Consider the following 17,380-nt stretch of genomic DNA (forward strand, 5'->3'; position numbering starts at 1 on the left):
AGACGTAGTGTCTAACGTCTGAAATCTCATTTTTATAGCTGCGTTGTTCTGACAGGGCAGAAAGTACTTGCATTTTCCAGTGATGCAGCACTTTGAAAGCCAAAGATGCCTTGCTGCATGGGCCTCGCGCCAAGTGGTGCATCTTTTCCATGGAGTCGGCTAGAGACAGGGTATTCTTGTCATTATGGAGGCGATTTACGTGCTGATGGTCAGCCAGCCACTGCAAGCATCTGAAGGGCAATGTGACATTTCCACTTACTGGCCTGACAATCAAACTTCCCTGTCATATTGGAGGTCATCTGCATAGAGGAGAGAGGCCTTCCTGTCACTTATCCCTGGGTACAGGGGGGTCATCCTGGAAAGGCTGGACGGGTGCCATAGGAGCAGGCTGCTAATAATACTTTCAGCACTTACCCCACGAAGATAATACCAGAATTGATTACTTTCAGCCAGGTTTTACAATCGTCTGTCACTATTTCTGCCATTTAATAAAAGAAAGAAAAAATAGGTTCATGGTTGTTGCAATGGAAAACACAAAAACCACATCTAATGTTGGCAATTTAGTGAGAAGAGATCAAGTGAAGAGCAAACAAAGAGAAGGCCTGTGAGTGGCTCTAACTCAATCAGAGAGCCGTGAGGTTCTGCCCCATCAATCACTGTCGGCTTGCTGCCCCGGCCGAATTATACGCAGGCTTGAAACAACGAGTCGGTGGTCTTTCGAGCACAAACACAGTAACCAAAAATGACCCAAGGGATCTGGGCCCCAGACGGGAGGGTTGCAGGCTTCCCTGCTTCCTACCTTCCCTCTTACTCACTGCAAACAAACTTTGGTTTAACCAGAGCCCCTCTGGGATCTTGCTTGAACCCTGTGGCTGCTGTGCCCCCACTTCCCACCTGCCAACCCTGTTAGCACCAGGGTGTCGGGGCAACAAACAAGTTGCATAGCACAGCGGCCAATCAATCAAAATGATAGGCCCCATTCAAGGTTAGAACACTGAACGAAACAGGTCTGACAAGCCTGGACACGGCATTTTAAAGTGTCTAGAGATCCGTCATCCATTCAGCTAAAGCTAAAGACCTTGCTGTCTCCCCTTTGTTTCCTCAGGGACGGGAGGATTAGTAAGACATTCAGAGGCACTGTTTCAAATCTGCTCTGCCACCTACGTATGATGAGCTGAAATGACTTAAAAACTGTGAAATGTCTGCTTGTCGAAAAGAGAAGAAAAATAAAAGAAAAACCTGTTGCTTATAGGACATGTTGCAGGGCAAGGGGGGGAGACGACATGCACTGCCAACTGTCCTCTGGAAACAGAACGCATAATTCAATTTTAGCCTCCATGTTTAATACGTTTTCATTGGCACTGGAAGGAAAATGAGGAGGAATTTTCTCCAGATAGAGAGCTGAGATTACCAATCATCCTCTAACCATGAGTCCTTCCATGAAGCACCGTTCTTTTTTTGCAATCTGTTGTGGGTAAAATGGAAAAGAGCATACAACTGACAACTCTATGCTGTGTGGGCTGTAGCTTGGTTCCACTAGAAACCTCCATGTAGGAAAGCTTGCGTTGGTTTGAGACCGAAAAGAAAAAAGAAATCATCAGCAAAGTGCCAGAAACAGCTTAGGGACAGCAGTCCCTGACAAACACAAGTTGCTCACTCCCACGTCGAGATGAAAAACAAAACAGGCAGAAATGAGACCGTGATGCTTTTGTGCTGCTTCGGATATGTGACCGTGGCCTAAAAATCCAGTAGGTTATTTATGAGTGGGAGCCTTTTTTCTCTACTCATCCTCCTCCCTCATTCCTCCCTTTCCTGCTCCTCTGCTGTGAAGTGAACTTGCGTCCTGCTGCGAGGTAAAGTGGCCTGCCTCCCAGTTGTGGTCAGGTTGTGCATGAATCAAAGTGGTGACAAAGCAGCAGGGAGGACGGCAGATGCCGCAGCCAGAAAGCTTTTCAATCAGGCTGCCCTTCCAAGCTGCGGCCAAGGTGAAATACTTCACCGGTGGATAAAGAAAAAAGAAGAAGGAAAAAAGAAAAAAAAAAAAAAAAAAACCCACATGTAGAAAGACCTATTTAAATCCTGCTCATTAGCCAGAGACTTCATCCCCTCAATGGTTAAAAGAGATGAAGAAACAGTAGATTAATGAGAGTGAAGGGCAGCAACTCCATCTGCTATCCGGTCTTTTCCGCCCTCTGTTTTACAAACAAGGTGAACACTTAAAAACATATCAACACTGCACCTTTCCTTCGCTTTTCCCTCTAAATGGCTCAACCGCCTCATCTCGGAAACAATTACAGCGTATTGCAAATAGAGACCGAAGATGCAGGGGTACTTTTCTCTTCGTTTTAACCATGCTGACAAAAGAGGGGAGGGTATAACTGCTATGAAGTGCAAACAAGTTTTTATTCAAAGTGGACTGCTCTCTGAGACGCTGCTGACAAGCTTTTCTTCAGAGTAATTTAAAGTCTAATTTGATTTCCATTGCTATGAACTGTGGGAGTCTATGCTGCAGAAAATAGCAAGTGCACAATCTTCTGCTGCTTTTTGATGAAGCTGGTAGTTAAATGAAGGTTTATTTTGCACGTCTACATCCAACCTTTCCAGCTTGCTGCCTCTACGATGTTGTTTTAGTAAAAAGAACATCCCTTTGTAAAAAAGAAATTGGGCTGTAGTTGATGTAAAGGACTTTTTAAATTATTATTATTTTTTTAAAGACTTTTTAAACCAAAAACTAACAAGTCATTAATTTAAGTTTATTTGAATTAATTTATAATATTTTGTTTAACGCAGCAGTTTTACGTCAAACTCAAATCATGTTTTTTCTATTCAATAAAAAAAAACAAAACCTTTGATGTATCGTGTCCACTGACACCTATTTAAAGGTTCTTTTCTAGGACATGCATGGATGTTAGCAAATTAGCTAATTCACTGGACATCAGTGAGTCTCACTGAGGAATTAATATATGATAGAATTTCTTATTTATACATACATTATAATGACCAAGTTTGCCTCTGTTATAAACACAAGAAAATGATGAAGCTGCATGTTTTATTAGAATATTTAATTTAATTATAGATATATGATATCACTTTATTCTACAAATATTTTTTTTATCAAATTAATTAATATAAATAAACTAGACTTAAAGTCAAATAATGTGGCACTGTTTTTTGTTTGTTTGTTTGTTTGTTTTTTATGAATTCATGCATCAAAGGGTTAAAACTCCTTATATTCAGTGATATAACTTGAAAAGAAAACAGATCCACACTACTGATAGTGCAAAGACTCGTGGGAAATACAGGCTCAGTGGAGTTTTCACCTTTTGTGATTGTTACCTTATAAATTCATATTATGTGCTTTATGACCCGACCAAGAAAAGTGAAAGTCTTTATTTGTTCCTTTAAATAAATGTAAAAAACAATGTAAAAAAAATAATTTAGTATATTTAGTTATATTACAATTATTGTAGTACAAAAGGTATCCACCAGGGGGCAGAAGACAACAGAGTTTTGAGCAAAGTTTTTACCACAAAGTGATGCAAAAGGTCTCTGACACTATGTATCTGATACAACATGGCATGAAAGGGTTAAAGATGCCACCATTCAGTTATCATTTTGCTTAAGAACTACTTGCTTAAGGCTAATATTACTAGTTAATAAACTAAAATATAATCTTAAAATATGCAGTCAATCCAAAGAAAGACTTTCCTTTCAAGCTATGTTATTAAATATAATGTGAGTAATAATTTACTATAAATAAATCATATATTTAATTTGGAACAACTTGAAACTTTTAAGTTGACTTTCCATGAAGTTGAGTCAGACTGATTCAGATTCTTTATTTGAAAGAAACTTAACTTAAACACATCTTATTGTCTTTATTCTGCCCTCACACTCACTAATGTGCACGTTCGTACAGTCAATGCATTGCTGTCTAGGTCTGATACCAACAGCTACAGTTGTGTTTTTGCCGTCTTATTACTGTTGTTACTCATGTTTTTCTTAGTTTGTCTTTTTAAAGGTGCTCCTGATGATTGTGTGCTTTGCTTTCTCTACAGGTGTAGCAGCTGTTTTTTTCTATTTTGGTTGTGCTGTTGTTGTGGTTGCCTTGTGTAAAATAGCAAGATCCAAAATAAAGAACAATCATCAAGCATCATTTCCCTCATTAAGCTCCCCTTTGCAAAGCTAATTTGCTCAGCACGAAGCAGAGCATCTTCCTGCCGTCAGGATGCTGGACGAGACAAGTTAAAAGTAAAAAAATAAATAAAAAAAGAAAGACGGAAAGAAACTTGAAGAAGTCTGAAAACTATCGACTTAACTTAATAACTTGGATCACTTGTTAGTAATTCAAGCAATTTATTAAAGTTGTTTCAACTATTCTCTTGATTTCAAGTTAAATGAATCCACATTTTGTCATCATCAAACCAAAGAAGTGAAGTAGTATTCATGTAAAAAGGTGCAACAACTACAGCTACAGTAGATGTCCCTTGCAAACTCACTTCCCTCCTTTAAAAGCTGCCACTAAACTGCTGGAAAAGAGTCCTTTTACATTCCTGTCTCATTTATTTGCCCCCATGACAACAGCTGATAAACAACAATGCATCCCATCTTTCCTTGTTTGCCTGAGGGAGGAGTCGCTGCTGTGGAGTCACGCTGCCCTTTTTATCATGGAGCTGATGCATGTGATTAAAAGAGGACCAAGGGAATTAGGAAAAGTGGAGCAGAGGATTTGTTCTGTCCACTCTCACTTCTTGGAAACAGGTGGCCCTCTTTGTTGGGCGCTGTGACCGTATGAGTTGAGTTAGTGGGATTCCACCTGTCAAAGACAGATCCAGCTATAGATGTGTGGGGGGTTGTTACCCTGCTCCTGTTTTCCGTAGTCCCGGCCAGGTCATGGATGCCAGTAGTGACAGGGTGTCTATTGTATAAGGTACACAGTAAGGAATGTTTGCCTTCCCAGCAGGCCGAGCAGCTTCACTGGAGCAACTCGGTGGGATATTGGAGTAAAAAAGCAGAGACGGAGAAAGAGGAGAACAACAATTAAAAAGAGGAAAAAAGTGCTTTTCTAAGCTTTGAATTACAAGCACCTGAAGGCAGGGGGGCTCCCACAGACTGCTTAAGCGGGGTGAGGAGGTTTTTACTGACTTTCCCCTCAAACAGCATTACTTAAATAACTCTGTGGCCTAGTACCACCCTGCCATACATCTCATCTGAACTCCCCTCTGTCTGCTGCACAGAAGGAAATCCCCCCAAAGCCATCCAGACAGATAGAAAAGCAAAGGAGACATCTTCTTTCTTCCTCCTGTTTCTAAGCCATCTCTTCTCCTCCCGAACAGACAGCACATCCCTCACTGCCTGGCTGGGAGGAATTTCACTGTGCTTAACACAGAAAACTTTTCTGGTCTGGTCAGCAAATCCGATGTTATCAATGATTCATAACGTTGTCAGGAATGCATCACATCTAAACAGAGCTGGTTCTCCTCCTCAAGTCAGCAAGAGGGGAGGAGGCGATGGAGAGAGAGAGAGAGAGAGAGAGAGAGAGAGAGAGAGCACCCTGCAGCTAAGTTCAAAAACTTCTGAAGAGAAAATCTTTTCTTGAATAATACGATCACACGTATGCCTTTCCAATGAGTAGAAATGGCCTTCAGTCAGCCTGATGTGAAACCTGCCTGCCTCTTGTTTAGATTCAAACCCACTGAAAGCTCCCCTCTCCGTTCATTTGCAAAGTGGTGCAACTAGACGAGCCTGACAGCCTTTATCAAAGGAAGAGAGAATGGATGCATGGAACAGAAGCATATTTATTTACTTTGCTTTTTCACTTCAGCTCAGCTCACTCATTCTGACCATTTTCAGAGCAAATTGACTTCAAATATTTGCCTTGATGCGGGCTGGGGCTTTTTTCTCAAACTTCATTAGCTGTGAGAGGCGGCCCCCCTGAAACTGGGCTCTGTGAAAGTCTACAACGGTGCGTGAAAGGTAAACACGTTCTGCATTCAGAATCGCAAGGCTCACTTAGTCCCCCTTATCTCTGTGATGAAGTGTTTTCCTCCTCCCGCTCTCAGGATACAGGCCTCTGCACTTCCCCAAACAAACCTGTCAAGGGTAGCGCACACGTGCAACAGCACCACAGCAGCCAGACTCCACTCAGAAAAAAACTGTTTTTCTTTTTACAAGCACCACTTTGAGTGCTTCTTGTTTGGTTTGCTGATAAGAGCCATGTTGGGGAACATGTGGTGCATGTGTGTTCCATTTGCCCACTAATTAGATTGCAAGGCAATGCACTGAAGCATGCATTGTAACCCCCACTGCTTCAACCTCCACCCACTCTGCCAGTCCATCAGATAAGGAAGCCATTCTGGCTCTCATCAGTTTCCATTATGTAAGGGCTGATTTGGTGAGTGGAGCTGTGACAGGGAGTGTGATGGCTGAACTGTACTGCAGGTACACAGCTCCCTGCTCCCTTAGGTTTAAATCACATATGACTTGTCTGCAATTAGTCCCATACTGTGTGCTAATTGTGTCACGCTGCACCAAAATGTAAAATTAAGAAGGAAAAGGAGGAAAACACCATTTTACAACTTGTTCTTTCAGTCTAAAGCTTGACTAAAACTTGAAAAAATCCTTCCTGTAGTGGAGCTTAACCCCCTCCATTTACATCATGAAAAATGAAACAGCACATCAAGTTAAAAATAGGGAAAAGCATGAGGTCAGGACGACCCCATTTCTGGGTGCAACCTCCACAAGGCCCCACATGGATCATATTCTGAGTTAGATTTCAAAGCCCGATCCTTGTGACGAGCTGTTCAGAACCTTCTGACCACCGTGTAGGTATGATGGTCTGCTCCACATTCACATTCCTTAAACTCAAGCAGGATAAAGGGACATTTGGATCCCTTAAGCAAAAGTCCTAATACAGTAACAGAAAAATATTGTGTAGCATTGTTTTTTTTGTAAGAGATAAGAAGCAAAAAAAGGTTCAGATCTGCTGATTTAATCACAGTTAAAATAGAAAAACCTGTCAAATCATCTGTTGTTGATAATCTATATATCTATATATATATAGATATATATATTATCTGCTAACACATTTAAAGTCAGACAGCTGAGAGTCTGGCTGTTCATTGGAGGAGCAGCTAATAAGTAAATTATAAATTAATTGCTCAACAAGCTGAAAGCCCAGCCTTCCTTCAGCTGAATGTGTTCAAACACAGGAAATTCATTCCTGACTGATTTGATTAAGGCAAGTATTGTTACTGCTCCCACCCTCCAATTCCTCCTCTCGTCCCTTCCTCATTGAGGATCTTGGACAGTTTAATAGTCCCTCTGGTGCTGAAACTGGATCCAAAGGGAGTGTCAAGGAGCATGCAGCTGCTAAAAGCCCGCAATATCCAGTCTGACAGCAGTAAAGAAAAGTTAAAGTGGGATTTAAATTCGAGATTTAAAAAGAGACTAAGCTGCCGCCAGCGTGCGGGGGCCTTTCAAGGAGCACAAAGGAAGCGTAGGGTCCCGATTTCTGGGTGGAGCGGGGATACAGTAACTGGATCCAGCAAAGCCCTGTGCTCTCCAGAGCCCTGCAGCGTAAACAAACAACTGAGACAGAGACACAAAAACCTCACACACACGGAGAAAGACAGGCAATCAGAGGGAGGCAGTCTGCCCAGGCAAAGCTCACCCCAGGGCACGCACACTGACACAGCCTCATCACATTACCGTCCGTCTCTGCTTTCATCGGCTCAAACCGTCTCTCTGACATCACGGTGGCTGCTCTGCCTTTGGCTCAAAGCAAACAGCTCGTGGCTCACAAGGCAAATAAGGATCAGTTACTGTCACTGAGAAGTCTGCCAGGAAAGAGTGTTTTCACCACGTTTTCAGCTGAAAACAAGACGGGACTTCACCTGTGTCTCACTAACACAAGTTATTTTCACTTTACAGCCTCGGGTGAGGTTCTGGTCCCTGTAGCTCTGAGACTAAACAAACATCCAAATCAATATTACAACTCTCTGACTTCACTCCACAAAGATGGAAATAAAGGACATCCCCCAAACCAAAGGCGGGGATGGGACTCCTTCATCTGTTTGTCCTGTCAGAGCTGGAACACGTTAACGCTGCAACCCCTGAAGATTTCAGACGCTAGATGGCGCAGTTTGACGTGCAAAAAGCAAAAGCACTGGGGATTAATCCCCCCCCCACCCCCCCCCCCCTCTCTCTCTCTCTCTCTCACACACACACACACACACACACGAATGGAACAAACTTGTGTGATGTTAAGTGTTAATGAACAGAGATATGACGTATCACATCTAGAGCGATCCCCAAAGTCAAAACCTGGATTCACTCTTCTAACTTTAACTTGGGGCCTCTGAAGACGACCTATAATCGAATGACTAAGTTTTTTCTTTAGGGGGAGGGGACCAAACGCACATGCGTTTTCCATCATGAAACTCGTTCTGCTGCGTCTTACTTGCACTCCCGGTCCTCCAGATCAAAATGCGGGTTGAAGTTGATGAGAATCCGCTGGTGAGGACCAGGCGCCGAGATCACCCACATGCATTTCTGACTGGGGGGGTAAGACATGGGGTATCCCGGCGAAGTGAGGTAGCTGGCGGTTGAGATTCTGATGTTGCCTCCACATTTATCTGCGACAGAAAAAAAAAATCAGGTTTCTCTCTCTCTCTCTCTCTCTCTCTTCCAGAACAAACATCTTGAACAAATCATCAAACTGTTACGCGTAACACTTTAATAGTGAGATTAAGTTCTCAGAAACAAAGACTTCTGCAGCTTCTGTGGAGCATTACATGATAAATACTCCAACTCATTCTTTTCCAGATATTAAATTCGTTATTGTAGGAAAATATCGCAGGTAAAGCGCACATGGCGGGATATATGCTCACCATTAGATTAAAAAAAGAAGAAGAAACAGGAATAAAATCTTTAGCGCATATTTTTGTCTTAGCTTAGTCCATTAAATGACATATATACGAATAAATAATGCATAACTCTGCCTTCTTCACATATAATAACACTTCTCGGTATTCGATGCATGCAGCAACAGTCGGAATGAAATAGGCGACAAAGTTTTGTTCTGCAGCCCCCTTCTTTGCAACACAGAAAAAAAAGTTGATCACAGAAAAAAAAGATTATTAATTTTTCATCATTTTTTTCATTATAAAAGCGTCCAGCATCTGGTGCAGCGTGCACCTCCGAAAATCTGTTGAATTGGGTAAAAAAAAAAAAAACAAAGTAGTTTTTAATAACTTAAAACGTTTTTTTAAACCAGTCGCACCCAAAGTTGCGAAAAGGGGATTTAAACTGTTTAATAATCCGTTTATTGTTGGTTAGAAGGCGACAAAAATGCGTATTTTGTGTCAGTAAACAAAAATTCTAAATATTTTTGCTTTTTAATTAAATCATTTGTCTTAAAATATTAGCTAAACAAAACATAATTAACGAGGGCCACAAGAAAAAACCAAAAAAAAAAAACCAAAAAAAAAAAAACCCAAACAAACAAACAAACATACAGAAAAAACTTCCACGAAACTAAAAGCCTCCATGAAGGATTTTCTTTAGGTGTTGTCAGAACGGGCAGGTAAGCGCTCAGTTTGCCCAAAGATCAGCAAAGATCTGAGGGGGCTAATCTTTAAAAAAAATACTGGGATTAGTGGCTTTGGTGTGTACATAAAAGCTTTATTTATACAGATATCAGATGTCACACTCACCGTTTTTGAAAGCCTTGACCACCAGGAGGATTCCCATGAACAGGAGAAAAACTAATCCACAATGCATCCTTGTTTTATCACCCAAATAAAACAGAAAATTACGCGTTCAAAAAGAAAAACACTCCAAGGTGAAACTCTTTCAAAAGATTGTTTAACTGGTTTTCTTCTTCTCTCCTTCAATTCGACAGAATAAAAAACAAAAGCTTCTTTTTCTGGTAAAGTTGGGAGTGATCCGAATGCGTGCTCAGGTCGCTGGCATCCTGACACTCAGCTCCTGCTTTCTCTCGCCCGTGCCGGCTGCTCTCCTCTTTCCAGCACCGACCGTGCCATATCCACTCCGGAAAGAAAAGAGCCACCCCGCCTCCACCTTGCGTCCCTACTCCTTCAGATGATGCCCGGGCGAGATGTAATCCTTGTCTGTGGAGTGTAGAAAACACAGAGGTGAAGTGATTATGAATGCGTAAAGCTGCCGTGCGCTCTGGACATTCCCCAGGCTGATGCAAATAAAACTGTGAAAGCGAGTGGAGTCCCCCCCACCGTCTTCAAGTTGAGTCTGCTTTGCTTCTATAGGCTCAGAATGGGAGCGGAGAGAAGTTGGTGATTGGCTTGATTAGCTTCAACCTATGTCTGAAAATTCCGTGCCTTTATATGTAAGCGGAGCTGCGCACTGAGCCAAAGATCACCAGCAGCCAGTTAAATGACATGACTCTCACTCTCTCACTCTTCCCTCCCTCCCACTTTTTCTATGCAACAAAAAAGGAGCGAGACATTAATGGAAGATGTGGTGACACAACAAGACTCTCCCATCAGAGAAACACAAGGACAACATATGTTGTTTAGTTTTAAAAAAGCAGAAGAAACCAGACTAATCTGCTACTTATTTTAGGGAGTATTTCCACAAAAGCCTCATTTCTCTTCCCTTTGAGATTGACTACTTTATGAAACACACTGAACTACCACTTCTCCTTTCTGCGACTCAGTTAAAGCAACATCTACCCGTTATTCTTCGTCAGAGGCCCTCTTGATTTTTTAGCCAAATGACAAAGTATAATCCTCCTTTTATTGCTTTTACGAACCAGAAGCCATCCAGATACGCTAGGCTGTTAAAATCTGCCCCAAACAGTGACACCATTAAAACTGGCACTGGGATTTAGAGAAAATCAATTAAAGCGTAAATTTTTAGCAGCTTCGACTCCTTTACGGCCCTGATACTGGATCACACTGCACAAAAGGGAGCTGCTTGTATGCATACAACACACTATTCTACAGAACCATGAATGCAATGCTTGGTCAAGAATTATAATCAAATTGTGATTTTAAAATGCACTTTTACAATTTTCATTTTCTTTTTAAAAGGAAGCTTGGTAAGAAAAAGAGGATTTTAAAATATCTGGGTCATATTCGCCGCATTTGTGAAATTGTGCGTGAAGTAAAGGCAATATGATGGAAAAACTGCGCAAAATGCCTTTCAGCCCTTCACATAAGTTCAAATAAAAACATCTGCATTCACCTGTGTCTTGAGGACTTGCAAACCCGCAGGCATCCAGCCCTCCTCTCTCCACTTCCAACATGCGTGAAGCAGAGTCCGACAGGCTTCTTCCGAATCTCTTCCAAATGTCACCAGCTCTTCTCTAGAGCTCCACAATGAAAGACAAATCAATTTATTTCATCCCAAGGGTCCACCTTCTTTAATAAATAAATAAACCCCTACAGCAGAGTCCGTCCGGGTCCGCGCAAAGACGCGCAGCAGATGCCCAGAGACACGCTCTCCTCTCCGCGTACTGACAAGCCTCTTGCCCGCTGATCTCTCCGGGTCTCCCTCCGTGTCTGCTTCTCAGTCAGCACTGTCACAACTCAAGTCCCGACCACCGAGAGAGGAAAACGGGATGAAGCACTTTCCCAGAGACACAATATGATCGGTTTTAAATAAAGCTGTTTTTTTCTTTAATGTAAGTTTCTCCTCCTCCGTCTCTCCGTGCGCCACCGCTCTCTGTCCTTCCACTGATGCAAATGCGGACGGTTTGAGTCCTTGCCAATCCCACACGCCCCTTTACGAGGAGAGAGAGAAGGGGGCGAGTACTCGGCTGCGCGCGATTGTTTTTCGTGCGCGTGCTGGCTCGTAAGTCTCTGCAATCGATATGCAGATTCCAGCCAGCTGCCTCAGTGTGCGCCGTTAGGCTTCACCCTTTATTGGACTCGTCAGAAAGTCGCCGTAAACATAAAAATGCGCGAACCCGTGGCGTCTCCGCGCCTCTGACTCATCCTGAATGAGCTCTATCTGTCATTCTGGATCACTCACACACAATCTTCCCCGGCTCGATATACCCAGATGATAAACTGCGTTGCAACATGGATACTTTTATAAGGTTTATAAGGATATTAGGCAAACAGATCCCATCTCCAACTCCCAAGGAGCACTGATATCACGAGAGATAGAGAATATTAAGAGGCATGTTAAGGTCACTTCAGTGCAACACACACATACAGCTCAACAGGAATATTATGTTAATTTTATTTACTGTATGGTTTTCCCCCAGGGGCTTTTGATCTCTTTCAGTTTTTCATTTCATAATCAGTTTTGTCTTTCTGTGCCCTGTCATGGACACTACAGCTGTGAGATCTGACACCAGATAAAGTTGCGCACGCACGGAAAATAAGGATGTAATTGTTAGAATTTATAGGAATGATGCAGTTTTCTGCACTCGCGAGCAAACTGTTGAATTAGGCTCCGGGTTTTTGTAGAGACGTATTTCAAAACCCAACCATGTAAATAGTTTTCATTTAGACAAATGTATATCCGAAGATTGAAATATGAAAAATACCCTTTAGTACATTCACACACTGTCCTTTGAAATCACCTGTTTTGAGGAATGTCCTAAGACAGTTATGCTTCCACACAGCTATAAAAAACAGAGGAAGGGCAGAGGCGGTCAGACACATTCATTCATCTCATTGTGCAACTGGGGATGTGAAACTAAAACAGATTTCAGACTCACACAGCTCAAACTTCCCTGATCATACTTCTCCATTCTCTGTCCTCGGGGCCTGAAGGGTTAAACCCGAAGCGCCCGCTGCTTGACTTCTCCGCTGGCTGAGACCTCCGGCTTGGTGCTCTGAGTGCATAGGAGCCTTCTGACCTGAAGGGGGCATCAGAGCTGGAGAGCAACTTAGCAAAAGTCGCCCACTGCTCCTAACGCTCACCTTACAGTTATGCCTTGTAGAGTACAGCTGAGTTTATAAGTGACTACTCTAATTAAAGCTGTTCCAGCTCCTGATGTACTGAGCTTGCAGATCTAAGACACATACAAACAACTCTTTATCAGCTCAGGAACCTGACACACTCCATTGAGATATTCCCTATATTTGAAAAAGTTTTGTGGCACAATAGAGCCAAGATAAGCCTGCAATCACTGCACTTTATTATTTTTTATCCCCAGAGAGACGAGACAGGGGGATCGAGTGGCTTTATTCTCCTCAGCCTGCGTAATTCTCTGTCTTACTGATAACACAAATGTTCAAATTTTGCTGGGCGACTGTATCAAAGGCAGCACTCACTTCCCTTTGGTGTCATCAGGATAACGCAGGAACAATGGCTTAGAGTCATTTCACAAGGGTGTCTGCCAGGGCCGTATCTAAAATGATGGGGTGGGGTTGTAGAGGAACGATAAAAGAGCCATTTAAAGGATTTGGCTCTTCATATATATCTACACTAATCTTTTGTTCAGGCCTGATGAATAATTAGCTGTGGTACAAAAAGCTGATGTTTTATGGCTCCTGTGAACAGTTGATTTCATTAGTCTGTCTTTTATTCACCAAACTCAATAAGTCAAAGTGAAATGTTTAAACTCAAAGCATCAGGCACAAAGTCCAATATCTGACCAAAGCGTCTTCCCAAAGACGGCTGCTGAGATCATGTTGTGGTAAAGAGGAAGGAAATCAAATAAGACAACAAAGACAGAAAAAAAGGAAAAAAAAAAAGCGAAAGGAACTTGGTTTGATAAAGAGAACGATGTAGCAGTAAGATTTCCACCAAGTTTCCACTATAATCTCTCACCTGTGGGAGATTATACAACATTAACATCACCATAACAACTACAGGGGCATCTTTTCAGTGACTGGTGTTCAGTCCTTTAGCAGAAACCAGCAGAAAAAATATGGTTAAATTATAGAAAACGTTAACAGCTGATAAGAAAAGTATATATTTTTAATATCTGAACACTTAGTATACTGAAACGATTCTTCCTGCTACATTAGTGCTGAGTGCAAATCATAGAAGAGTCTTTCTACAACATATTTTAGGATAAAACAAGATAAAGGAGGAGAGTAAATTTGATTGAAACATAATACATCAAGTAAGAAAATGAACGTTTTGTTGTATCAGTAAAGCTTATACATTGTAAAACCTGTTTATTTCCCTTTTAAATGGTCCCACATTTAGAAGCTAAACATATTAATCCAATAAACGACAAGAGTAAACAGCAGAATCAGTGGTTTGGTAATAGTGGAAAGGATTTGGTAACATTTTCATGGCTACAGCCCACATTCTCAACTCTGCTGCTCATCCCACAAATGCACTTTCCTCACAAATGTCTGAACCGAATACGTACTCTACGGGCTTGAGCTAGAAAGTTCCCATATCCAGCTAGTTAGTTGGCTTTGGGTTTTAGATGAGTGTGTATGAACAGCTGCTGACTGAGTTTTAGCTTCAACTGACAAATACATCTGTTGCTTTCTTGGTAATTAGGTAGCTATAGGACCTTCTTCAGGGTTACAGAGTCCACAAACTACATAAAGATTCGCACATGGTTTGCTTTTCTTTTGTTGCGTGACTGAAACTGAACCGAGTGTAAAATAAAAACAAGTTTTCCACCTCGTTTCCTGATAATGGCTAAAAGCCCAACTAGCTTCCACCAGAAAAGAATTATTCCAGACTTGCATGACATATAGAAACCAATAAAAGTGTTTTGCTATGGATAATCAAATGAGTTTCCAGCTTTGGGGGAATAAACTAGGCCCAGCTTTCACAGATCTGATTGCAGCTGCAGCATTGCATGATATTTTTGGCCTTGCAGCCCAAAATGACTGGGTGCAGGATGCCAGTCCTGATATTATACCATCCAGCCAATGTTGTGCAGATCTTAGTCCATCAGGTTTTACTTGCTGCTGTCTTATGGACCATTTAATCGCTTGGATTTATGTGCTAAAAATGCCACCTGTTCATACCATAGCCATCTTGGCAGCGTTTTCCTTGTAAAAACAGGAGACAACACGGCTGTGCATTCCCTGGACTTTTAGCTGCAGTGTAACATATGAAATTTCCACCTCCAGCGGGGATACTTAAACTCTGGATTAGCAGCAGAGGCTGTGAACTTTTTAGAGGACCTTGTTATCAACTAATCACACAGTGTTCCAGTTTCTCCTCCATGACAACCACTGTAAAAGGCAGCCAGGGGCTGAAAGGTTATTGTGCACATGAATAGGAGCAACAGAACCTGCAGTATAGAGGCTGCTGTACCTGTTTCACAGTTTTGGCAGCTGTTGATAATTACTAGACAAGGAATGTTTCACACACTCTTGAGCAAGTTTGCTGGCAGCAAACAACCCACCTTCCGACTCTGTCGAAAGTGTCGTAATTCGGGGCTTTTTTGTTCAGAAGAATGTGGAATGCACATGTGGGTGTTTTTGTGGGACAGGAGGGAAGGATAAAGGTTCAAAAACAAAGCAGAGAGAAGCAAAACAGAAGCTGAGGTGAGCTAACGTTGTGGGTAAAAATGGATGCAGAAGAACAGACCCTGAAAAAAAATCCCTGCTCTGCTGACTCTGAAGTGGTGTGTTGGTGCTGGTGGTGCAGGCTCACTTACATCAAGGTCTGAAGTAATTGCTACAAAGGCAGCAATTCTCCTCTGAGGCGTTTGGCTGAGGTGAAACCAAGTGTGAATGGAATTAGCGGAGGGCTGAATAGAGCACCTCTGAAGTTTAGAGACATTATGATAATAGAGAAAGAACAGCGAACCTGAAATGTTTTCAGTGATATTCCTCCTTCTAACAGAGGGAAGGAGGAAACACTGAGGAGGAAGGTGAAATAAAAACGTAAAGAAGAAACATTTACTGTGACATTTAGTGAAAAGGGAGGAGGTATGAATAAATATGCATAATGTTGCCGGGAAGCATCCAGAGCTTCTCGGGGGCAGAAGGAGGGTGAGAGTGACGGCTCCTGAATTAATGATGAGGGGGTTTACTGTCTGTCTCTGAGTGCATATGGGTGTGCATTAGCGTCTGCACATGTGACCGTGTTTATCTGTAAATGTGTGTGTTTGTGTATCATACATTCACGCACAAATGCAACTCACTCTTGCAGCATCCCAATTTCCCATCATCACTGATGGAAATAACCCAATCCCAGACACCTAATCAAGCGACATCTTTTTTTTTTTTTTTTTGGGAGAAACAAATTTGCAATTGTCTCTGATGCTTAATTACATTTCTGGAAAGCCAAGGAGCAAACTGCCAGGCAAATTCCAATTTTGATATGAATATATATTTTCTTCTTATCAGTTGGGCTAATTTTCCATTCTCCAATGCTCCCCCCCCTCTACTTTCGAGGCTGAGATGATGAATATTGTGCTGCTCATCATCAAACACACAGCAAGAAGCCCCAGAGATCAGGGCAATGAAGGGGAGGGAGGGAGGTGTAGATCCGGGAGGAAACTGTCAGGGAGAAATGCTATGTAGGTCAATGAAGAATTGTGCTGGGATATTGCCTCCTCAGCTCACAGTCTTGGAAGCTGATTTGATTTCCGGTGAATCCATCCGACTTGAATTATGAGAGATTACCCTGCCTAAAATCACCTTGGTGACTGCTGTAGAAACCCCTGCTCTCCGAGGGCCATGCAGCATATATTTTAAGTCTGTTTAAGTTCACAGATGCAACATGATCAAATATTGATTCATACCAAGAGCAACCTATCAGTGAGTGTTTAGTGAAGCGTTGGTAAAAGACCGAAGCTCTAGATGTAATGCATGTCTTTGCAAGGAAAAGTCCAGAAGCCAAAGAAAATGTTGCTGTTTTACGTCCCTGGGATAATCAGACACAAAGGTTCATATACAATCCCACCTCCTAAACAGTTGGGAGTGTGTGTTAAATGCCAATAAAACTGCAACATCTTAGGACTGAAGGTACTTTTATATTCACATGACTTTAAACTGCCTTAGATTTCTCAAAACATCCCAGAAAACAACATCTAACAAAAACTTTATTTGTTCCATATGATGGCAGCATGAGAAATAAAACATATTCTTTTGTGTGGACCAGATTTAAGCTTGCCCTGCAGAGGTAAACTTCTCAGCCCTGCAGAGACAAACATCTCAGCCCTGCAGAGGTAAACTTCTCAGCTTGTCCTGCAGAGGCATTTTGTGCTCTTGAAATGAGCAAACAAACAAACAAAAAACAAACAAACAAACAAACAAACAAACAAACAAACAACTTCTTTCAAGCTACAGCACATACATGAAAAATGAACAAAAAACTTTACTAGTCAACCATTAAATTCCAGCATCATCATCAGGTCTTTGTCAAAGGAAGAATAAAAGGAATCTGCTAGTTTTCCATTTAGCTGGTCTGGAATTATCACTTGGAAATCTTAAAAAAAAAACTCAGTGCTTTA

The 17,380-nt window shown here is 41.9% G+C and overlaps 1 protein-coding gene across 3 annotated transcripts in view; it reads right to left on the reverse strand.

The window, feature by feature from the left end:
- The window catches only part of nrp1a (neuropilin 1a), a 67,567-nt gene extending 55,818 nt beyond the window's left edge, over positions 1–11,749 (reverse strand). For 2 of the 3 annotated variants that reach the window (XM_041967930.1, XM_041967928.1), the window contains exons 1-3: positions 11,227–11,749; positions 9,717–10,133; positions 8,462–8,636 (exon numbers count right to left, since the gene is read on the reverse strand). In XM_041967930.1, the coding sequence (XP_041823864.1) occupies positions 8,462–8,636; positions 9,717–9,783 (242 nt within the window). In that variant the 5' untranslated portion in view covers positions 9,784–10,133; positions 11,227–11,749. Of the gene's footprint in view, positions 1–8,461; positions 8,637–9,716; positions 10,336–11,226 lie in introns of those variants that run through there. The other variant, XM_041967929.1, reaches the window with a different exon arrangement.
- Positions 11,750–17,380: the final 5,631 nt, after the last annotated feature.

The sequence above is a fragment of the Melanotaenia boesemani genome, chromosome 18, assembly GCF_017639745.1.
Source record: "Melanotaenia boesemani isolate fMelBoe1 chromosome 18, fMelBoe1.pri, whole genome shotgun sequence".
Taxonomy (NCBI): Eukaryota; Metazoa; Chordata; class Actinopteri; order Atheriniformes; family Melanotaeniidae; genus Melanotaenia; species Melanotaenia boesemani.